Source organism: Apiospora hydei (assembly GCF_038363865.1).
Source record: "Apiospora hydei strain CBS 114990 chromosome Unknown utg000006l_segment0_segment0, whole genome shotgun sequence".
Lineage (NCBI taxonomy): Eukaryota > Fungi > Ascomycota > Sordariomycetes > Amphisphaeriales > Apiosporaceae > Apiospora > Apiospora hydei.
The window spans coordinates 2,878,749-2,901,865 of record NW_027117365.1 but is presented as its reverse complement, the minus strand read 5'-3'; the positions used below and the strand labels follow the sequence as shown (position 1 = coordinate 2,901,865).

General features: G+C 52.6%; 9 protein-coding genes across 9 annotated transcripts; 6 read left to right on the top strand and 3 right to left on the bottom strand.

Moving 5' to 3' along the window:
• Positions 1-975: 975 nt before the first annotated feature.
• On the top strand, positions 976-4,418 carry PG997_008101 (uncharacterized protein; the record flags this gene model as incomplete). Its single annotated transcript, XM_066812416.1, has 5 exons — positions 976-1,055; positions 1,097-3,021; positions 3,083-3,700; positions 3,751-3,765; positions 3,823-4,418. 5 exons carry the CDS (start codon positions 976-978, stop codon positions 4,416-4,418), a joined length of 3,234 nt encoding a protein of 1,077 aa, XP_066667758.1.
• A 511-nt stretch (positions 4,419-4,929) lies between these two features.
• Positions 4,930-5,385, bottom strand: PG997_008100 (uncharacterized protein; the record flags this gene model as incomplete). Its single annotated transcript, XM_066812415.1, has 1 exon — positions 4,930-5,385. The coding sequence occupies one exon, from the start codon at positions 5,383-5,385 to the stop codon at positions 4,930-4,932; it is 456 nt and encodes a 151-aa protein (XP_066667757.1).
• Positions 5,386-6,225: 840 nt separating this feature from the next.
• On the top strand, positions 6,226-7,842 carry PG997_008099 (uncharacterized protein; the record flags this gene model as incomplete). Its single annotated transcript, XM_066812414.1, has 2 exons — positions 6,226-7,087; positions 7,319-7,842. The coding sequence occupies 2 exons, from the start codon at positions 6,226-6,228 to the stop codon at positions 7,840-7,842; spliced, it is 1,386 nt and encodes a 461-aa protein (XP_066667756.1).
• Positions 7,843-9,126: 1,284 nt separating this feature from the next.
• Positions 9,127-9,444, top strand: PG997_008098 (uncharacterized protein; the record flags this gene model as incomplete). The annotated part of the gene is made up of 2 exons (XM_066812413.1): positions 9,127-9,289; positions 9,425-9,444. 2 exons carry the CDS (start codon positions 9,127-9,129, stop codon positions 9,442-9,444), a joined length of 183 nt encoding a protein of 60 aa, XP_066667755.1.
• A 724-nt stretch (positions 9,445-10,168) lies between these two features.
• PG997_008097 (alpha/beta-Hydrolase) lies at positions 10,169-12,168 on the top strand (the record flags this gene model as incomplete). The annotated part of the gene is made up of 6 exons (XM_066812412.1): positions 10,169-10,499; positions 10,561-10,651; positions 10,767-10,924; positions 11,003-11,162; positions 11,488-11,702; positions 11,852-12,168. The coding sequence occupies 6 exons, from the start codon at positions 10,169-10,171 to the stop codon at positions 12,166-12,168; spliced, it is 1,272 nt and encodes a 423-aa protein (XP_066667754.1).
• A 721-nt stretch (positions 12,169-12,889) lies between these two features.
• PG997_008096 (short-chain dehydrogenase/reductase SDR) lies at positions 12,890-14,044 on the bottom strand (the record flags this gene model as incomplete). Its single annotated transcript, XM_066812411.1, has 4 exons — positions 12,890-13,004; positions 13,105-13,592; positions 13,653-13,808; positions 13,829-14,044. The coding sequence occupies 4 exons, from the start codon at positions 14,042-14,044 to the stop codon at positions 12,890-12,892; spliced, it is 975 nt and encodes a 324-aa protein (XP_066667753.1).
• Positions 14,045-14,583: 539 nt separating this feature from the next.
• On the bottom strand, positions 14,584-15,039 carry PG997_008095 (uncharacterized protein; the record flags this gene model as incomplete). The annotated part of the gene is made up of 1 exon (XM_066812410.1): positions 14,584-15,039. The coding sequence occupies one exon, from the start codon at positions 15,037-15,039 to the stop codon at positions 14,584-14,586; it is 456 nt and encodes a 151-aa protein (XP_066667752.1).
• A 3,304-nt stretch (positions 15,040-18,343) lies between these two features.
• PG997_008094 (uncharacterized protein) lies at positions 18,344-21,363 on the top strand (the record flags this gene model as incomplete). Its single annotated transcript, XM_066812409.1, is given in 4 exon segments — positions 18,344-18,866; positions 18,886-20,607; positions 20,672-20,895; positions 20,992-21,363. The coding sequence occupies 4 exon segments, from the start codon at positions 18,344-18,346 to the stop codon at positions 21,361-21,363; spliced, it is 2,841 nt and encodes a 946-aa protein (XP_066667751.1).
• Positions 21,364-22,037: 674 nt separating this feature from the next.
• PG997_008093 (uncharacterized protein) lies at positions 22,038-22,769 on the top strand (the record flags this gene model as incomplete). Its single annotated transcript, XM_066812408.1, has 3 exons — positions 22,038-22,107; positions 22,222-22,581; positions 22,690-22,769. 3 exons carry the CDS (start codon positions 22,038-22,040, stop codon positions 22,767-22,769), a joined length of 510 nt encoding a protein of 169 aa, XP_066667750.1.
• Between the last annotated feature and the right edge of the window lie 348 nt (positions 22,770-23,117).

Below are 23,117 nucleotides of genomic sequence, written 5' to 3'. Positions count from 1 at the left end.
ATGGCTTCTTAATGAGTGAATGATCCCGTGAGGATACTGCTGTATTGCCGCTATCTCGCAGCCTGCAGGTGATACTCTCCCTGTCTCAAGCCTCAGCCAGTATATGTACATTTATTCATACCTAGGTACTCAGTCCATTTTGAGGGTGGCGCCCAGGTATAGATCTTCCATAGCCGCCGTGGCTGTTCAGTAGCCGGTGTTTTTGGAAAGCTGGGGTGACACAACATATCGCACTTGCATGTGTGCCCACCCCTGAGGCTCCAGTTTCTTCGTATCTCCATGTTGTATCACATCTGTAATCTACTCATCATATTCACACCCAGTCAAAAGAGAACTATCAGCAAAGATGTCACATGGTTTCTTTCACGTTGCCTGAGTGTCCAGAGTCGATTAACGAAAGGGGCATTTGGACAAATGCAATTCAGAATGATCCGAATATCAAAGGGAAAGACCGATCCAAAGGTCAAAGGGGAAGAGCACAAATACACATGTCGTGCCTTCCTACAAAAAGCATCAACTTACCAACGCCAACTGGGGCATGTGTACCTGTACGCAAGTACATATGTACCCAGCAACCTTTTCTCTCCCGCTGTCTCACCTGGACCCCAGCTGGGAACGCCACCTCATCTCTGTCACATCATTCACCGAGCGTTCGGAAATCAGGCTTCCAATCATGATCCTCAACTTGTGTTCTATTTCCTTACCTGCGTCCGACGCGCTTCGTGGCTTGCATTGGTATCTGATACCTGATCCCACCATCTCCGGTCAGTACCGACGATTGGTATCCGAGTCGTTTTCCGGTCAGCGCGCCATCTCCCATTCATCGACCAGGATGCGGCCTCTCATCCCCTACATAAAAGCCATTCCGGCTGCTTATACAGCAGTGCCTTGGCGGACCCACTGGCTCGTCAATCTCATCTGTGAAAACATCGCCTTTCTACTCAAATCAGATTGCCCAGCCCGCCTCTCAACAAGATGATGAACGACAAGGATCGAACCCTCTCTAGGGCTGAACGCTCCAGAGTACAAAGGTATTCTGAGGTCGACCTCGAAGAGTACGAGTACCCCGAGCTGGAAGACATGAAAAAAGGATTAGGATTCTCAAGCTGGACTCCAGTTCCATCCAGAACCCCATCATTGACTGCGAACTCTTCGAGATTGAATTCAATGACAAGTACAAACCCCACGGTGTTCCAGACATTTCAGGTGTTCCGGGCCAACCAGATATCCCTTCCTTTACACCATTTCATCTTCAAAAGAAGGAGGTTCACTATGAGGCTTTATCTTGGTGTTGGGGTCTGGAAGATGCGGATTATGCCATCCGCATTCGCAGGGGTGAGGAAAAGTACAAGTTGCGGGCCAAGAAGGAACTGGTACTGGCTTTGAAATATTTGCGCCAAGACAAGACGGATCGCTATCTTTGGATCGATGCAGTATGCATCAACCAGGCCAATCCTACCGAGCGCAATCATCAGGTTCAGATCATGGCAATGATTTACAGCCGGGCCACAAGAGTATGCGTTTGGCTCGGCGACGACGACGACGACAGCGCCATGGCAATCAAGTTCATTAGCCAAGAGATCATGCGGCTCGAGAGATTTGACGACATCTGCAAGAACAAGGCCAATGCAGACAAGTGGCAAGCCCTGTTAGCGTTAATGCAGAGGCCTTGGTTTGGAAGGCGATGGGTTGTTCAGGAGATTGCCTTGGCTCTGGACGCTCGAGTCTACTGCGGCCCGGATGAGATTCCATGGAAGGACTTCGCGGTAGCTGTCGAATTGTTTGTCGAAGTCGAGACTGCAACGCATAGACTGTCCGAGGTGATCCAAAAGGATGAAAGGTTTTACCATGTACCAGGATGGTTCGAATATGTTTCGCATCTTGGGGCCAGTTTACTGGTCGGAGCTACAGCCAAAGTCTTTCGTGCAACAGAAATCCATAAGAGCGACACCAAGGACCAGGAGACGCTAAGACAAGATGGAGATTCAAGACCTCAGACCATGGCTGCTCGATCTACTGGTCTGACTGATATCTCCAGTCCTGTCGTGGCTGTCGATGACACACCGGCAACTACATCGGAGACGTCACATCATGTTATGCACGGCGACAATACGTCGCAGGGACGAGGCAACATCGACAATGGTACCAACCAAGACCAGTCCATCCAGGTCCATCAGCAGCTCAATAACAGATCGGTACCTGCTGCTGCTGATGAGGATGAAGAAATCAAATCTGAATCGGGCGCGGAAGGGGTATCAGTTGATCCGCGTGGACGCCGTGGACTCCTCAGTCTTGAGTACTTGGTATCGACGTTGTCTACATTCGAAGCGACCGAGCCACGTGATGCAATATACGCACTACTGGCCATAGCAAAAGATACTTCACCTTCGGCCGAGGTGAATGACTATCATGGAGACAAGTCCAAGGACGCCCTGCTTTTGAGTACACTGTCCAACTTTCTTGAGAAGAAACCATATCGCGTCGACTATACACTACCCTACTCAGACGTATGCAAAGACTTTTTCTCATTCTGTATCGAGCGCTCGCAGGCAGCGGATCCGTCGAGGTTCTTGGATATTCTGTGCCGCCCATGGGCATTGAAGCCCACCAAATTGGACGAGAGCCAATCATTGAGTCAGAGCAGCCGAAAAATGAATAAAAGCTTGCCCGATGCCAGTCTATCCAAACAACGCAAAAGGCCAAAGGGGATCTTTGTTGATGGCAAACCAGTGTCATTGCTGTTACCTCGTTCTGACTCCAGATTTTGGATCAGGAAACCTAAAGTGAAAGAACAGGAGGCAGGAGAGATGTCGGATCGTACGGACCAGTCCAAATGGATGGTAGACCGCAGAACGCTTGCAGAATATCGAAAACAGGTACTCTGCAAAGAAGAGGCCGTACAGAAGGAAATATGGAAATATTTTCCAAGCGCTCTTTCGAAGTCCCACCGCAAAGACATCAACTTACCATCATGGGTCGCCACTGTTGATTCCGCACCTTTCGGACTATTCCAGCATCCCGGTATGCATTTTCCGGAGAACTGGCCGAAAGAATGCCGATCCCCTTGTCGGGCTACCGGAAGATAGCGACAGGAATTACAGCGCTGCACAGAAGCAAAAGCCAGAAGACAAGACGTACGACCTCGAGTTCAAGAGGAGACCAGTACTGGGCCATTACAGCTTCTACGTAAAGGGGTTTGTGTTGGACGAAGTTGCGGAAGTGACGGCCCCTGCCTACGGTGGGAACATACCCAAGGTATGGACCGATGTAGGTGGTTGGGCAGATGTCAAGGAAGATCCACCGGATGCGTTCCTGCGGACCTTGGTAGCAGACCGTGGAAAGGGGAATCGAAACCCACCGCATTACTACTCCAAGGCTTGCCGGGAATCTATTAGCAAGGGTAGCATCGAGAGTGGTCGTGTGAACACTGAAGCCCTGATCAACAGCGAACAGAACTCGATCATCACCGAGTTTTGCCGCAGGGTCCAGGAGGTGATATGGAACCGACGGCTGATCAAGACCAAGCGTGGAATTCTCGGATTGGCCCCGGAAAAGGTCGAATCCGGGGACTTTGTGTGCATCATCTATGGCTGCTCGGTGCCAGTCATACTCAGGCGCCATTTCAAAGGAGATGTCATCTTAGAAGATACAAAGGAGCTTCAGGCGCAGCATCCGACGAGTCCCAACGCCACAGATACCGGTATGAAGCCTAGTGGCAGGAAAGGCTTCAAAGGGTAATTGATGCCATAGAGCGTTGGAATCACTGTAAGTGTCGAAAATATTCAAATGATAACCCCGATCATTATTGACGATCCAATACAGGTACTGCACAGGAGGCGAAAGACGCCGAAGCGGATGCTCTCGAGCTGGTTCGCGAGAACAAAGACGATATAAAGGCACTCCTGCGCAATACATCAAGCCAGCAACTGACAAAATCCCAAGATGTTCGGGAACGCAATCTGCAAATCCAGCTCCTATGCGAGGAAAAAGAGGATAACGTGGAGAGAATGAAAAGATTTGTGCGCAAGTATGAGGAAAGACAGATCCGAAAGGCGAGATACCGAGAGCTCTGCAACAACGGTTTCAAATATGCCAAGATCAGCATGATGGGGGAAGAGTACCAAAAGTATGTTGAAGATACAACCAGACTGGTCAACAAGCATCTCGGAGTTCTGAAGACGATTGCTGAGAATCGACAGAAAGCCGAGGAAGAAGCCAAAGAAGAGCTGGCCAAGCTCGCCAAGGATCTGTTGAAGGTGGCACCGGTCAAGGAGGACCTGGTGGTCGAGGAGTACGATGACAGGCACTACTTCTACCACGTTATGGGTGAGAGCTATATCCACGGCATGATGGATGGTGAGGCGATTCGGGAGAAATTCGTGCGAAAGCTGGCTCAGCATAAGTTCGAGTTGAGATGATGACGGTTGGGTATTACCAGTAAGGGCAAGCACACAAATATTATGAAGCGTATGGCTTTTCCCCGGAAAAAGTATTCTGAAATTGTAGTAACGATTCGAAAACATAGTCCGATTATGCAATCCCCAAGAAACCCCTTGATATGAACACTATAAATACACCTTTGGCCTACGGCTCAGCCGTAGCACTTATCTCAACATCACCTCGTCGTCGTAGCCTTCCTCTGAGCTATAGCCCTTGCCTCGGCTATCTCTAGAAGTTTCAAGCCGATCAGTAAAGTTCTTATCACCCAAGCACACCTTAAACTCACTTTTGTTTTGGATCTGAATCTCTCTTTTACCAGCCCTGGCCGAGTTCAGATTGTCTACAGCCGCCTTGATATGTTGTGGTGGCTGGCTGTTTTGAAAGCGCCCGGATATTTGGTCATAAAACTGACTCGAGCCTCCGCCGCTCTGGAGTTTCAGTAGCAATCAGTACCCATTCAGAGTCTTCCATCGACCTAGAACCGTAAACTTACGCCATAGCTGCTTCAACCCATGTCTGTTCGACTGTCATGGCTCTTGTTCGCGCTGCCTCTATCGTTGCAAGATCTGCATTTTTGCTGTTCTTGACAGCGACCATGGCTGCATCATGTGCATCTTTCACAGGCCGGATCCGTCGCACGAGCTCCTTGTAGACTTTGTAATCTGCAGCCTGGGCGTCCGGCCAGACACGTTCAGCTGTATCCTTGGGGTCGCGCTTCTTAGCGTTGTGCGACTGCATCTTCCGCTCTTCCAGGATGTTCCGCTCGGTATCCAGTATCCGGACCTCCTCGCACATTTCGAGGAAGGATTTGTCAATGGGTTTGAGTTCAACGGCGTACGAGTCGTCAGAAAGTATGGAATAGTAGGATTGAATGGATACGTCGGATTGAGCCGAGCAGTAGGACGCGGTGGATGCGTTGGAGTCGCCGGATCCGCGTCGAGACATGGTTTAAATAGGGCTTGGGTTTATATAATGGACTGTAACGGGTGGGATGAGATGGGAAAGACTCGGATGAGAAAGAACTGATGATGTAGGCTAAAGTGAGTAGGATTGTGATATGATTCTATAAGATGATTCGACAAACAGAATCTATGAGGTGAATGATGTGCTTGCTTGTAGCGATGAGCGATGGTTTGCAAATGCCAAAGTAACAAGGTCGAGTAGTACGAGATATTAATACTCGACCCCCCGTGTGATAATATATCAGAGAAGCAAAAGGCGTCGGGCCGTAAGGGCTACCCCTTAGCGAGTCGCTGGCAATCGCACGAGTTTCTGCCAGATCTCGACAACTGGTATCCAACCATTTAGGAACCATAGAACATGCTAACATACTATTGGCCAGTGACTTTGACTTGAAACATATGCAAACAAGGGTCACAATCAATATATATATATATTACCCAGTTCGTCCCCACAGTATGGTTGTAAGCTGTAAGCGCCGGATAGCTTCCGGCCGCTGTGCTTGCGGTAGCAGAGGTCGAAACCCCATAAGGATCCAATCTTCCTTGTCCGACATGCTCGCTGGCAGGTTACCGACATCTTGGGTCAGCGCTTATATATCTCGAAGGCTTGAACTCTTGGTCGATCCCATTATTCTGTCCCTGCGTTTACAGCCACTGTCTGGAGCTGTTCTGATTGGTGGGTTTGGCGCGCGCTCTACTCAACTGCCCCATCCCCACTTAATCACACTGCATCAAATCAATTCCAACATGCTTTTGCCTTTCCCATCACAACTTCCAACGCCCACAAGCCTCTTGTAAAGCTCAAGCTTTCATTTCTTTCACTATGTTAGAGCCTGGCGACAGCGAAGATTCAAATTCCGTCTATTACGACGCAGTTGAATTCATTGAGCCGATTGAAGAGCTCACTGCTACCAGCCCTGACTGTTCCGAGCCAGAAAATGGAGGACGGGTCCCGGCCAACATCATGAACCAAAGAAAGGATGACAGCTCCACGTCAAGACTGGAAAGTCTTCCCGCCGAGCTCAGATCTCAAATCCTTTCAAGTGTACCAGACCTCTTATCGCTCCGAGCGCTGGTGCGAGCTTCCCCCGTGTTACACGCTCAATATCTTCATGATCGGAGCGCTATACTCTGCTCATGCATGGAGCGTGAGTTGGATGGCTTCGTTCTCGACTCTTATGCCCTTCTCACGTCGCGTGTGCGCTACATTGGTTCACCACGAACTGACGAGAAGATCAGAGACTTCCTCGAAGGGTACGGTGGCTGGATCTCGGGGTCCAGGCCATACCTCTCCGTGGCAGAGATGCATCCCAGCAGCCTTCGTTGGATAGCAGCATACCACCTATCAGTTGCCCGACCCATAGCGCAACGTTATGCGAAATGGGCCATTGAGAATCTGACAAATCTGGCATCTTCAGTAACTACTGTTCAGAGAGGCTCAAGCGACGATGAGCGGCTTGATGTCAAAGGCAACGAGATCAAACTCTCTCGGAGCGAAGAAATTCGCATCTTCCGAGCAATCTACCGTTACGACACGTTTTACCATCTCTTTGGTCAAAACCGCGGCGTCCGTGGAGGAACCGAATTCCTTCGCCATAATGTTAATGAGATATTCTGCTGCCTCTTTGACCCGTGGGAAGTTGAGGCGTTCGGGACAGTCGACCTATTCGTCAGAGAGCAATACCGTAAGCTTTTGAAGAGGTATGTACCCTAGCATCCATGGTTTATATTGTGACGGTGGCACTTACATCATACTGCACAGGTAACGTGGGATTTATGTGACGGAAACCCTCGGTTCAATCAGAATGGCAACTTTGACCCGAGTGACTCTTTTGACCTCGAAGGAGAGTATGACTGTAAGTCTTTGCCAGGTTGAAACTTGAATTGCGTTATTGCTAAATTTGGAATCAAATCAGACTATATGGATGGCACAGTGGCGCGCGGGTTGGACCTGACAGCTCGACTCCTGGCGGTAAAGGGGCACGAGAAGCTAGTCGCCAAGATGGAGCGCTGCTTGACCCACTCCGATGAGATGGACTACCGTATGAAACACGTCTTGTCATTTGTTGCCCAGGCGGACAGGCGCGATGAATTACCCAGCTTTCCCACCGCTAGTGATGAAGCAGAACAGAGGCGCGACGCGCTCGAGTTTGTCGGCGACAACATACCACCCGATGAGCCGCCGTTAGGCTGGTGTCTCCTGTGGAATTACAAGTATGCCAACATCTACGGGCAACTCGTTCCGGAGCCGCTGAGACGTACCGGGTACGTCATCTGGGACGCAGGGCGCTGGGACACGATACCATGCGGCCAGCAAGAGCTCATCGCGAAGATTTGGGCAGATGACCCCCAGACGGCCGAATGGGTCGAGTCGACATGCGACTGGAGTCCAGTAGAGGGTACATGTAGGGAGGAGGAAGCCTCCTCAGAGACTACTTAGGCAGGGGATTCTGGAGACAATACCTACCCAATTAGCATTCGCCTACTCTTCGTACCTTTTTTGTTCCTTTTAATTTTCGACTATCTCTCCCTTTTCCCCCTCCCTTGAAATATTTTTGATTCCATAGGGCCTTTTTACTGGGCGAGACTCCGGATGCTGAAAGTTTTCCTTAGCGGCTCTCTAGTCCAATCTGCCTCTAAAGCGCGGGCTGCTCTCCGGCTGCCTAAACGCTCCCAGCTTGAGGTGCGCCCGTCTCCGAACCCCCAACAAGGGCATTAATCAATAAAATGGGAAGGTGGTACCTGACTTACGGAACGTACGAGGCAAAGAGTCACGTTCTTGTACTGGAGCTGTCACGCATTGCCGCTCATGTAACCTGCCGCGTATTCTTTCGTGCTTTGGTGCATGTCATTTTCCTCAGCTGTGCAAGGATGCACTTGTAGCGCATCCATGCCTAATTGGTAGGAGCCCAGAGCAGGAGGGCTTGGTGTTGGAGACCTGCTTTTCTCCGCAGTGTCCGCACTGCACTGCGGGGTACTAACCGGGGCTCGAAAACCTGGGGAACGTTACTCCAATCTTTTCTGTTTTCCCCCTTTTCGTACGAACCCGACAGCCGGTGCACATTGAGGCTCTGGTGAGACATTGGATCTCGGATTTTAGCGAGATCTGTCTTGTCACGCATACGACGTTAACGGATGCTTGAATGACCTAGAGGTCACTCCTTTCGGCCGTGCCGCGTTGACTTTGACACATCATATCGGACACGCCTCTGTGGTTGACGGAAGCGGCTTGGCAGTTTCTGCGGATGAAGGCGCGTACATCTCACCAATTGCAGCGTCCAGTGATCACTTGGAGCCAGAACTCTATCTAGACCATGGAGCTTCCACTTCTGTAGATCAGGCCAGTCAAGATACTTGTGGAGATGGCAATCATCGCAAGCTTTGCGGACAACACCCGCTTCCTTGGCGTCCTTAAGTCTTCCAAGGTTGGCAAAGGGGCAGTCAAGTAGGCAGGAAGCTCAACACTTAAGAACAACCAAAAACAATAGAGGGCCATGTCAAAGACCTGATATCATCATTTTTATTGTCGAGAACACAATGCATTGTATTTGCGCACAATGCTTCCCACGCCACAAGATGCCTGGTTTTTGGCAAGGAATCGTGTATATAACTCGCCCTTCACTAGCACATCTCTCGAGAATCTTCACCACCAGCTTCACCAAGCAAACACTACCAACATCCAACCTCGACAACAAACCCCCAAACCACCACCACCACCGCTACAATGTGTACAGGCAAGATCATTTTCCACCTCTGCGCCACCTGCGGCATGACCGTCCGGCGGCAATTCCGCATCACCAGCAAGTGTGCTCCCGTCAGGAACGGCACCGGCGCCTGTGTCGGCCAGCAGCAGACCAGCTCCGAGCATTATTGGGATGTGGACTGTGGTAGGCACTAGGTAAGTAAAGGTAAGTGAGTAAGGACCTACTTCTAGGTAAGTACATGTAGGCGTTACATAGAGAATAGGATGTAGAAAGAAACGCTGCGCAATTGTATGAATTGAGTATTCATGTCGAAAACAGAGCACGCCGAGAATATGTGACAATTGGACAGCTTGTGATGAAAAGGGGGCGTCAAAGCAGCTGCAGCACTGCGCGGATGTAAGATGATTGGGCACAAGGACGAAGCGGTAGCACTCCTGCCAAGCACGCGACCTCCAACGGTGCGGCCGGTCGCTAAATCTTAAAGGGGTGGAAAACTGGAAAGGCACCAGCAATCGCCCGGGGAGATTGTCCAAGCTGCGCGCCAGTCATCTAATCATCGGGCCTATGCCCACACGACCGTACGGGGAGCATGCGAACTAGGCATGCTGCGGCCGGCAAATCAAATTGCAATGCCGTCTTTTTCGTGTTATCACAAGTCCAAAAACAAGAAGTCGCAGAGGCAACGGCTCGTGCCACGGGTGCCTCGGTGACTGCTAAGTTCAGGTGTCTCAGTGTCTCCTACGTTCCCGTCGCAGATCTTTCTTTTATCGTGCTACCTCATTTTACATCGTTACACAGCCTGCCCTCGCTCAAACGGAAGATTGGGGCTTTCTATATATAAGAATAGAAGCATTGGTCTTGCTCATCATGGCCAGGATAGGTCGTGCCTTCCTTCAAATTGTGCATTCTGCCGCTGCAGAACCTCCATCCCCATCCCCATCCAAGATTGCTTGCTGCGCGCAGTAATATACGCAAGTAGTCGAGTGTCTCTCTGACGTCCATTCGTTTTCGTACCATAACTCATATTTCATAATCCGACTCTCTCTTGTCCTTGTCGCAATCATGAAACTCCTCAATCTCGTCACCCTATCGCTCTCCCTCCTGCCCGCAGCATCCGGTGCGCCCCTCGCCGCGGCAGCGGAGGAGGGTCCGGTTGCCACTCTGCCCATCATCACCAAGCGGCAGAACCAGCCCATCAACCAGCTTCTGAGCTACATCACCCAGCTCTTCCCCGTCAACATCGCGCTCGAGGACGGTGCGGCGCTCCTGACGCTCGCCGAGAAGGCTTTCGCGATACTGGCGGGTTTCTCGACCACGGAGAACGACGTGCAGAACGGCCGCTGCGGCGACGTCGTCGTCGTCTTTGCGCGCGGGACTACGGAGCCCGGGCAACGTCGGCGCCCTCGTCGGCCCGCCGCTGTTCCAGGCCCTGCGCGCGCAGATGGGCGCCCAAGGCAGGACCCTCGCCGTCCAGGGCGTTGATCGCTACGAGGCTAGTGTTACGGGGTACTTGCAGGGCGGCGACGCCTCGGGGAGCCAGCAGATGTACGTCACATCCATGACATGCATACCTCGCGCACTCCACTCGGAACGGAATCCTTTGACAGGGCTTGCATGCACTTACTGCCTTGGTGAACTAATATTGATGAACTTCAAATAGGGCCAACCTGGTATCGAAGGCGTTTAAGCAATGCCCTTCGTCCAAGATCGTCATTTCCGGCTACTCCCAAGGAGGCCAGCTCGTACATAACGCTGCCAAGCTGCTCCCGGCAGCGACCATGGCGGCTGTCAGCTCGGTCGTGATTTTCGGTGATCCTTGTAAGTTGATACATATGCAGACACTATCTCTGATTGGAAGGGTATGCAATGTGACTTGGCTGACACACGGTGCATTAGACTCGAAGTTCCCGGTCCAAGGCGCGTCGCCGAACAAAGTCTCGGTCGTATGTCACCTGGGCGATGACATCTGCGTTAATGGCGACCTGGTCCTGTTGTCTCATCTTACATACTTGACGGACGCCAGCGCGGCGGCGACTTATATCTTGGCACAGGCAAAGTAAATCATGGTGAGGGGATCTGGATTGGGGGAATCGATACAATCATTTCTAATCAGAACGGACAATAATCCAATCAAATACCAACGCATGCCCTGAAACGTGGCTTAGCTAGGTAGTCTGATGGCCAGTAACAACACGTTGTGGGCGTTATCGTAGCCTAGACCAACGACGTGCTAACTCTAATGCCTGAAATTTACTAAAACGGCTGGCTGGCGGTATCTCCCGATTTCCCAACCCCTTAGATATGGTTTAGGTAGGTAGTTGAGCGCCCACTCTCGGCACCGGCTATCTCTCTGCTTCACTCCACGTTCTTACTTGTCCTAGCCGCCACGCCCATCCGTCGCAGAAAGCCCGGCGGCGGCGACACCTTACGCAGCCGACAGATTTTCGTACATGGACGGCAGTGTCGAAGCCCACTGCGGTCGCAGCAGCCGCAACCTGCGGAACTGCTGCTGTGGCTGCCGGCGGTCCCGCTGCGCAGTCCACCACCGCCGAAGCGCGTGGCGCCGTTGCCGCACCGCCTCGCTGGGCGACAAGCAGTCGGTTGTTGTGGAAGTTGTTTTCCAGTCCCAGATGTAGTCGGGCGTGTTGTAGTGCGGGTACCGCGGGGACCAGCGCAGGGGGTGGCAGTTCGACGTAGCGGTTTAGGAGGCGGATGGACCTGGAGGGGCTGATCTTGTTGGTGCAGTTGTTATTTATGTGCCGCTAATGCTGCATGGTGCTGCTGTGGTTGTTCTGTCGGTGATAGAGGCGGACCAGTCCGTGCTGCCGTTTCTGTCGGACGGTGAAGATGAAGATGTTGAGGCAGAGCCATACGATGAGTTGCAGGAGCAGGTGCGCCACCATGAGCGGCAATGCGAACATGAAGGCGAGGGTGGGGATGCCGGTGCAGAGGAGCAGTACCCAGCGCCACGGGCTCCTTCGGCTGGTAATATTAGGGCCAGCCCAGTCGGTGAGCATGGCGATGGCGATAAGGGTGCAGAGTACGGCGTACGCGCCGAGTAGTACGCTGCTGATGGCCAGCTTCGTGGTGGTGAGGGTGGGGTGACTGGTTCGATGTCGGACAACTGAGGCGATGATGATGATGGGAATACATTTTTATGTCCGGGTATAGAGCTTGGTTCGCGGAATGCCGTCATCAGGCCTCCAAGACCCCCTGGCAGCTGGAGAGGTGCCATGGTGGAGGCAAAAGGCGGTTGTAGGACGGATCATGGATGGATATGGTCGTTAGCTTAGTCTAACGTAGGATGAGGGCTCGACATGGGTCTTAACTAGAGTTGTTGACACTGAAATAGAGAGTCAAACAGAGTGACAATGGTGTACGCATTGGAACGAGAAACGAAAGGGAAAACAGAAGCGGTTCGTTAATGAGCGTTACAGAGGGCAGGTTCTGAAAGGTTAACGACAAAGCCGGATATAGTCCACTCATAGAAAGGCGAGAGTTCGAAGTTTGGTATAGCAATGGATCTCTTGAACTCTATACCATGTTTTGGGTTATCCGACATTCCCTTCCATCAGGGAAACTTCATTGCTGCATTTCAAAAAGAAATGAGGTCCCTCGGCGTGGTATTTAATTACAAGACCACTGCGTGCCAATTCAGGGGGCTTAGTTGCCTTTTCCCCTTCCCCCGTTTCATAATTTCAACTCCGGCGTAGCCATGATTCGCAAAATCCAGTATGTATTGTCCGTTGCATTGAATCTACGGATACTCGAAAAATTAAGTATTTATGCTTCAAGTAGATTCGCCAAGTCAAACAATGAGTCAACCCCCTGGAACAACGCGATCGTCTCGTCCCACAACCTCTTCTGGGCCCTTTCTCCCTCCATTGATGTTACAAAGCTGGATGCACTATAGTACAGTGAGTATGTTAGTAAACTTGGTAAGATTCACTTCCCTACTCTCTTTTTGTATTTGGGGACTGAAGGATGTCTGGACATACGCTTTCACCTCCTGCTCGCTGATATACGCCCCCTGCTGGTCGCCATGCCGGCACCCCGCATCCGCAAGGCAGTGCCCGCCCTGCCCCGGCGTCCAAGCCAGCAATCTGTTGATCAAGGCCTGGCCGGGCATCGCGTGAGAGCGGTGCAGCGCGCTGGCGCAGAAGCCCGGGTTGACAGCGTTGATAGTGACAGCCGCAGGACCAGAAGAACCGTTCCTTTCTTCTGCTACCCGAGAGCTCAGCTCGCGCGTCCAGAGGACGTTCAGCAGCTTGCTCGTGTTGTAGCGCTCCATCTCCCCCGGCTTGAAGCTCGACTCCTCGTCTAGACGTTGCAGGATTGACGGGGCGTGGCGCTCCGAGAAGGGGGTCCAGAAGTGCACCTCGGAGGCGACGATGGTGAGGCGGGCGGGTCGGCTGGTATGGGTTGCTGTAGACCGGAGGATGGGGAGGAGGAGGAGGGAGAGGTAGGCGGTGCCCAAGTGGTTGACCTGGGGATGGTGTATGGTCATTAGCGCTAAATACTCGGTAATGCTGTTTGACGGACATACCTGAACACTCGATTCGTGCCCCGTCTTAGCCCGCACGAACTCGAGGTTCTTGACCCCGGCACTCAGGATAACAATATCCAGACGATCCAGCTCGGAGCGAGCCCGCGCCGCGAACGCCGTCATGCTCTCGAACGATTCGTAGTCGAGCTCCCAGATCTGGACGTTGCAGGACGGACTTTGCTCCGCGATTTCCCCCTGGCGGCTTCAGCACTGCGGGACGCGACGTTCCGCACGGCTAGGATCAGCCGCGCCAGGCCGTGGGCTGCGAGCTCCTTGGCGGCTTCGAAACCGAGACCGCCGGCGCTAGTCCCGGTTACGATGGCGGTCTGGCCGTCAAGACGGACGTCTACGGGGGAGGGGTTTTGGCTTGAAGGTGATTTGGCGGTAGACATGGCCTAGTTGAGTTCCCATCTTGGCATTTGTGTCATTGGTAGTTTACTTGTGGATCCTGGGTTATATCTGGCACGAAATGGTATGAAATCGACCAACAGAAAGTTACCAAATACTCCGGTCCTCGAGGGATGAGGACCATCGATGTAATGCCTTTAATCAGGGAGACAGACTATATATGCGGTATAGATATATTTGACGATCCGGATGTTTACCCGGGGGCCAATAGTTCCGTCGTCCTTCTCGGGGTAATTTTCCACGCCGTCAACGGCTTTGTAGTTCCCCGAGGTTGCCAAGCCGTGGCGCAGTGCAACCAATCGTCGACGCATATCCATCAGGCGGTCTCTACGCTTCCCCGTTGTGTATCAGAAGCGGCAATTTACAATCACTCTGATTGGTGTTACGTTGCACTTTAGAACGAATCATCGACTTGACTGTCCAAAAAGGGGTTTTCACTCAACAAGGGTTTTTTCCCTCAGGACTACATAATGATATCCTGTTCTGAGTATACCCATTCTTTTTCAATGATTTCTCCTGACACTTAATCAGAATCGCTCCATCGGTCCTCCAGTTTCCAACTTTCACAAGCCTCCTCCCAGTTTACTAGTGTGGACTGAGACCAGTCTGATGATATGGAGCCGCTGTCCCCCTTCACTAGGACCTCGTCCAGTTCGTGCTTAACCCAGTCACACAAGACGAGGAACAGCACCACGGGTAGGTAAGGGGCGATGCAGACCAGCATGGCGGACACCTTGGCCCCCTTCCAGACGCGCTTGGCGATTTTCTTGGCCACCTTGCGCAGCCGAGGGTCCAGGGATTCGAGATCAAGAGTGCTGGTGCTCTTCAGGGAGCCGAGAGCTGGGAGGTCGCTGATTGTGACCTTGCGCTTATCAGGCTTGGTCTGGTCCCGACTCAAAGGGCATCTGAGGATGCCGCTCTGATGAAAGACATGTCGTTGCTGGGTTGCCGTATCAGAGGTGGTCTGTTTCGCACCCATTTAGCTGGACTGTCACTGCCTTTTTGATACGCGCGCGAAGAGGTTGTTTCGATGCGCGCGGAGGGGAGAGACGACAGGACCTGTGTGAATATGGCTCTGTGAACAAAGGTCTTCCAGCTTAGGCTATGGGTGACCCCAGCCGTATATGAGTCTTTGCGAGTTCATGGTGTTGGGATAACGGAGAAACATCTATAACCACGATGCAAGTTGCAGAGAATTTTCAATTTTGATGGAGAGCCGCATTTTCCCCTGCTGAGAGTTCTTGCTTGGAACGGAGATACCATTTTTCGCGATGAGAAGCGTATGAGTCAACCTGGGCGAAGGCTAACACAGTCCAGGTGAGCCATTGGCAAACACGATGGACGGTAAACGTGTTTATTGCGCACCTTCTTCTGGTTTTACTTTCCGGTATACCCACAGCTCCCTTCAACAACACAGACCTAGAGTCCGATACCACAACTGGCAATTCGAATAACTGCAAACGCATTTTAAGCAGGGGCATTATTAAACGTGAATCCATGAGCCTTACTATAATATCCAGCTAGTTATAGATACTGTCATGCCTTTGAAAAAGCAATGGCAGGATAGTATCGAGGTCACGTTGCAAGTGTCAATAGGTTTTATTAATCTGCACAGTATTATATAAGTACGAATATATACTAGTATTGTCTTCGCCAAGCCCTAATACAATACTCAGAGCAGCATATCATCCAGCAGGTACGGAAATCTTGTGAGTAAATCAACCATACCAATATAAGCAACAGCATCATATAAAATGGGCTCATGCAGAACGTGGTCAATAATAAAGCCCTTTCCATGCTCTCAGGATGCTGTCTCCTACTACCAGACAGGCCTAGCCCTATTACTCCTACACTAATTGGATAGATGCAATGGGTGCTCTTCGACAAGGGGAGGCACGAAAGTTCCTGAACAATCTTGACAGCCCATCTTACGATCAACTCGTTTGCTTGATAGGCCGTGCCTGCAATCTACCTCGACAGAAGTTGGTTTTGTATTGGCCTTGTCACACTTCTAACGCTGTGGCGGCAAGATTGGTGTCATCTGATACTATGAGCTGGCATACCACCAGCTATATCAGACCAGTGCAGGACGTGTCTTGTGGGCATACTCCAAGACCAGTGTGATTACATAATCGGAGATAGAGGAACGACGATATTTGCTGGGGGTCGGTGGGTAGAGGCTGAGTAGAATGCACGGATACTGAGCCTATCTCGATCACGGCAATTGGAAGGACACAGAGCAGACTACGGCCTCGGCGATTCCTCCCACGTTCAGGGCTGTCTGTCATACCAGAAGCCTGTTCCAAAATCGCCAAGCCAAGCCGGCACTTGGTAGTGGTCAGTTATCCCATCTTTGGCAGTCCAAGGTTCTTCCGTGCGGTGTCGCATGCGGTATTGCCGTCCGCCAGTTCAGCCCGAAGAACTTGGATGGCCTGAGGCGCAGATGGGGGCCCATTGCTGCCGATGTTCATGACTCATTGAGCAGAGCCAAGAGTAATTTGATAATCGGTAGTTGGCAGCGGAACTGTCCACGGAGAGTGGATATCATACAAACCCATTCTACGGCGGGTTCGTATACAAACAGCATCCTGCATAGAATGAACTGCGACGTGTTTTAAAGCGGATTGTGAGTTTCGCATGACAATTAATGAATTGGATGCTGGGAGATGTGGTAGATCGACATCGATTGGGCCAAGAAGGTCAACGGCTCAGAGGCGTTCTTCTACGCAAGTCGGGCGTCCGGGCACGAAAGGTAAAAAGATTTGTCATTGACAGACATAGGCTGGGTAGGGCCTTCTTCTGCTTCTTCTGCTTCTTCTTCTTCTTCTTCTTCTTCTTCTTTGGATCTGTGGAGGTCGTACTCGGACGTTGTGACCTCCTCTGCGGCACGTTTTTGGGATAAGTTGAGAGTGTGGCGGGCGATGTTTGATTGGGTTGCGTTGTGTCTGTCTGTCGTGATTTCCTCTCGGAGGTTGGGATGGCCACGGTTCAAGATCCGAGAAAGACTGGGGCCCCAGCTGTTCCTTCCCGTTTAGATTGAAACGTCAAACGCTTCTGACACTTTAGCCCTGAACCCTGTCGGGCGCTGTCGTTGCTGGCTTGGTTTCCTTTTTTCTCCCATTGGCCCACCCGGCTGCTACCGTGCAATTTTCCATGTTCCCTCACGATGGGCCAATCGAATTAACTGCCAGACCTGTCCGTGGTCACGGACGAAACATGCGACGGCCTGACGGGACTGCAGCATTCATTCTGGCATGGCTCCGTTTGCAAGCAACCAAGCAACCCTGGCCAGGGCGCTGAGAAGCGTGAACTGCCGCCTCCCGCCCCGCTATCGACACCAGCAGCGACCAGTAAACACCGTCGGCCGAGTGCCTAACCTTGGTCAAATCATATATGTATGCGGTAGGCAAGGCGCAGCCCGTCTATCCTGGTCGCCTATCTATCTATCTATTTCTGGACGACCCTGGGTGTTTGCGCAGCTACAGTATATGGCCATGACTCGCCCAATTTTCAAGCAGCGGCTGAGCAGCACGCGGTGCAGTTCAATTGGATTCGAGGCATCACGGAGGTGCTTACTGCAACAGCTGCCGCCCAAGCGAGGCATCCACCTCCATTGGACCCTCGATGCGACGTCATGTTTAGCTCGTCCGCCTGCACATAAATGATGCAACGCCGTGAAACGGATACTCTTGTTCTTAAGTACTGGGGTCTGGTTGGGTGTGTGCCGGGATGGCCTCTGCCCAGCTGCCACCGTGCGTGCCCACCTCCCTGGTCCTCCCTGGTCTATCCCCATTGCGGCCCTTCAAACATGCCATATCAGGCTTGACACCAAACACTTGAGTTCAACCCAGCTCCCAGTCAAGCGAATACGCCGCTATGGCGATGCACATGCACGGCTGGCGTGCCTGTCTATCATCCATACTGGTTCATCGGGCTGATCGATCCGCACAGATCTTCCGGAAATGAGCCTATCATGTTTCCTGCCCGCCCTGCTGCACCCTTCTCGGTTCGACTTGATTTAACACTGCTGTAACCCCCAGACGTGGGTTTCAAGGCGGTCGATGGCTTGTTCTAAGTTTCTTCCGTCTACTGAAGCTGAAGCACTGTTGCCCTTTCTCTGCTTTACGTCCATGGACTGAAGCCCTTCGGCCCCCTGGCTTGGGTACACTTCGCTCTTTCTACAGTCTAATTTTAATGTCAGTAGTCGCAGGCGACCCTATTCCAAATCCCTTCACATTCACTCCGGCACGACTCCGACAAACCTAAGCGCCACTACCGTCGTGATGCCGTCGACAGCCGGAACGGCCCAGGGCCCACGGTGGCTGCAGTGGCGTCTCTTCCTGCTGCCGTTTGCCCTTTTAAGCTTGCTGTTCACGGGCTTCGCTCTGTATAGCGCAAGCCCGCGCGAGCACGTTACAAGTCCCCTCCTGAGAAGAGCTCTCGCAGAGATAGTTTCGCCAGACACGCTGCGCTCGATCGAAAGGGATGAGAAACTGAGGAGGAGCTACGTCGAGGTCGTCGACCTTGGCACCCGTGCCACGGAATGGCTCACGGAACGCTACCCGATGCTGGAACTCACGGAGACGCGCGAGGCACTGCGCGTACATTCCCGGACCGTGTCTGGAAGCGGCACCTGGGGCAGTCTGGGAAGCCTGGGCCGCCGCGACGTGGACCCTGTCTCTGGTATAACGCAGAGAGGCCTGGGCGACGCCATTGGCGACGCCCTGTCCAACGGATTGGCAAGCATTACAGACGGTCTTTCCAAGAACGTGGCAGGTGCTGGCATGTTTCTAGGCATTGGCCTGGGTGAGGGGGGCTGCGTCAGGTCTCAACTTGACCACTATGGAAAAGGCCAAGGCCATCGGAGCCAAGGTCGCTGCTTCGGCTGGTATGGAAAACACCGGGCTCAACCCAACTATCGAAAGTACCAGCAGTGGTCTAGCAGCTACCCTCCTAGGATCCGTCGATCTCAAATCTCTTTCTGCCGGTGCTGGCAGTGGACTTACCGACCAGATCGCGCCTGCTGCCAACGGACTGGCAGTCGGCATTGGCAATGGACTAGTTAAGGGTCTTAACATCGGCAAAATCAATACGGGTACCCCCACTCCGGCTACAGGTCAAAAACCGCCTACACGCCGTCAGGCGTCTACGCCACCCGCGCAATCTTCGGCCGCCGGCGGTCTTCTCGGTAACATTTCTCTGCCCGACGTCGCGAACAACTTCGGTTTTGGCTTGACAAACACCGTGGCCAGTGGTATTGATGTTAACAAGATCAAGAGCATGCTCGGAAGTGGAAGTGGCATCGATACAAGCCAGCTGATGGCTCAGATAGCCCCTGCGGCTTTGGGTCTGTCTTCCGGAATTGGCAATGGTCTGGTCAACGGTCTGAAGATTAATAACGTCCCTGCGCCGTCTGGCACCGGCATCCCCGACATTGCAGGCTCCTTCGGTTACGGGTTAACGAATTCAGTGGCTTCCAACATCAACATCAAGCAGATTGGAGACCAGTTGTCTAACCTTACGGGCGGTTCGGGCCTGGGTGGCCTGGGTGGTGGCCTGGGTGGTAACATGAGCTTGAAGGACATCCTCCCGCCTGCTGCCTCCGGCCTTGGCAAGGGCCTTGGCCAAGGTATTGCTGTTGGTCTGGGTGCTCAGCCTGATCCTGGTGAGGTTGCCATCAAGGATATGCCCAATGGAGGTATCGATTTCGATGGTGTCACCCGAAGCTTAGCTTTTGGTCTCACGTCCCGCCTCCTGGCCAACGGCACGATCCAGAAGATCGCATCAGACCCGAACATACTCGGACTTGGAGGAGCGGGCGGTTTGGGAGGCGCTCAAAACCTGGTCGGTAATTTGAACCTGGGCGCGGCCGCCGGCGGCCTCGCGCGTGGATTCTTGCAAGGAGCAGGTGATGGCATCATGGCCATGGGAGGCGTCAAGGCCCTGATCGACGGAAACGCAAGCAACGTGACGGATATCCCTCTGACCCCTCTGAACATGGACGATTCTTTGGGAGGTGCTGCTGTCGGGTTGGGGCAAGGCGCCGGTAGCCAGGGTGTTGCCGTGGCGAAGCTGCTCGTCACACAGTTCAACGCTCAATCTCGCAAGCGCAAGCGAGACGAAGCCTCGACGGCTCTGGTATTGCGAGAGGCCGAATTGCCATCCCCGTCAAGCCTCTTGGGCAACTTGAACCTCACGTCGTTCAATATCTCTAGCTTGCTCCAAGCCGACACCATCTCCACCATTCTCCAGACAGGTATCAATATACTGAGCTGCGAAGGTGTCGCAGGTCTCGCACTTGTTGGGGTTGGCCTGGTAGAGTCGGGCACCATCAACCCCAACTCAGGAGATATGAACCTCACTGCCTTCAAAGATCTCGTCCCGAAAGGAACCATCCACTTCACCAACGACAAAACGAACAACTACGAGATGGATGCCTCGCAGCTCATCAACAACATCAAGCCCCTCAACCTGGGAGGAATCAATCGCAACTTCAAGGTCAATGGCAACGGAATTATTACTACCGTCGTTGTCACGGCCCTGCATAGTAAGTAGATACCTCCCCACAGTCCTATGTCCCGTGACTGTTACCTGACTCTCAATCCTTCTAGTTGCCCTGGCGATCGGCGTCATGCTCACGTTGCTGCCCATGGTGCTTGGTGTGGAAGGTCTCCAGAACATGCTTGGCCGCATCGGGAGAGGACACTCTCTTGCCAAGTATGACAAATGGATCAATATCTCGTGGCTTTTCATCATTGCCCCGTCTACTATCTTACTGCTCATCATGGGCGTTGTCGGGCGCGGCAACGCAGGGCACTTCCGCAGTGGACATAACGTAAGTACATTGATAATCCTGCTCTCTGTACCCTGTCTCTCCTGGGTCTTGAGGCGACCCGGCTGCATTTTTGCTAATCATCTGGGGAAAATATAGGTCATGGGTCTTCTCACCGTGATGCTGACCTTGGGCTGTACGGTCCTGCACTTCATCGTCAAGGTCAAGCAGACGGGCTCGGCGACGCTGATCAAGGTCCGAGCGGCCTCGAACTCGCTCCTCGTGTTCATGGCCATGATCACTAGCATCCTGGGCTTCTCGGAGCTCAGCGGGCTCACCGTCTGCTTGGTCCAGGTGATTCCGTTCTCGGCCGCCATCGGCATCGGGTTCGCTCTCTTCCAGACGTTCTCCATCGGCAGCACAATCGCGGTCATGGACCTCGTGCAGACGTTCAGGAAACCCAAGAAGGGAGGCAGGCAAACGGGGAGGAACGAGCTCGAGATAAGCAGTCCTGCACGGGAGAAGATTTGATCTCGAGGGTCGATGATTCCCTTATTTCCCCCTCGTTCCGCTTTCCCCTTTCATTCGCCTTCTTCTTCAGCGCCTCCCCGCCCGGCCGGACGTTACTGGACTTCAACTCATATATATTCCTCTTCTTCTTGTTCTCCCCTAACCCCGATACGCCCGATCCGAACACCAATCTTATACTCGCCCCCGTTTGAAAAAGAAGGGAGAATGTGATAACGAAGTCATGACATTAACATCTTCTGGCCCACTGCATCCTCCTTCGTTGCCAGTAGCCTGAGCCCCCTAACATAGACTTGAGAAAAGCCGTAGGCAGAAGTGGTGGTAGGCTGGCCTCTTTTTGTTTTTGGCAATTGGAGTAAGGGGGTGGGTTGCCAAGTGAAGGTAGCCACTACAAGAATTGGGATTGGTTGGTCATGTTGGTTGGGTTTGCACGGTGTTTGTTTATAGTAATTTTCTTAATTTGCACATGGCCTAATTTCCCCGAGCTGACCAAAAAAGCAAATGCGACGCTGATGAGAACATTGAAGGTTACCTCCGTTCATCGCGAAATCTCACGTCGCGTGGGATCTATTGACTACCTGTCTTGTGTTCGTCTTGTAATAACTCAAATTCCTCATTCATTTTGAACCATCGTGTGTCGCGTCTACACAACGCGTTGTAGCCAACCGACAACGACCATGGGCGCCACGTCGAAGCTCAACACGGTGTACCTCGTGTACTTTATCATACACATCCCCATCCTCTTCTGTACGTTTTTTCCTTCTCGCTCTCCCCGTTTTGTCTGATGAAGCGGTGGCAATGATCGTCAATGAAAAGCTCTTATTGCAATGGATGGATCTCACTAACCGCTGACACCGACAGGCGTCGACCTCGTCTACTTCTACCCGCCGGCCTGGTACGCCGCCGCGGGCCCGCTGGCGCCGCTGGGCCGCCTGCGGGCGTACTACCTCGAGAGCTACAAGGACCAGTTCTTCAGCCCGGCGGGGGTGCCGAGCTTCTTCCCGCTCTTCTGCTTCCTCGAGCTCGTCTTCCACCTGCCCGTCTCGGTCTGGGCCGTTGGCGTCCTGGCCAAGAAGGCGTCGCTGCGCGGAAGGGATGAGCTGCTCTTGTTCCTGTACGGCGTCGAGACGGCGCTGACGACGGCGACGTGCATGTGGGAGGCGTATGGGTGGAGTGAGGAGCTGGTTACGGGGGCGGAGAAGGTTACGTTGATTGGGGGTTGTATGGGAGTTATTTCGCTGTTGGTAAGTCTTCTTTTCGTCCCCGTCATTCCTGTTCCAGGTTGTTTAAGGGGGTGATCTGTCGTGCTGACTGTGTGATCCATCGTAGCTTTGCTTCTGAGCGTCGACATGTGGATGCGGCTCACCAGCAAACTGGAAGCTGGAGACAGGGTCAAGAAGGTACAGTAGAAGTGCTCCTTGTGAGCTTGCTTACTGCAATCTGTGTCGAGTCCTCATTCATGCATGGGTGGCATATAGTCTGACCTTGCTACCGCGGGCGGAAAGGGGGCAAGGTAGACGAAATAATGGCATTATTACTTATTCAGCCATAGCCAGACTCTAGCCTAGTCCTCGGTATGGTGGTATGACGCCGTTCAACTCCGGAGTAGCAAACAAATCCCATAGCATAGCTTCTCATGGCCGCTCTCTCTGTCTCATATTTTGGGGCTGGGGGTATTTTCCCTTTCTACCTTCCGCAACAAAATAGAAGACCAGATGATATGTACAAGAAAAACCGACTGTTACAAAGATAACCCG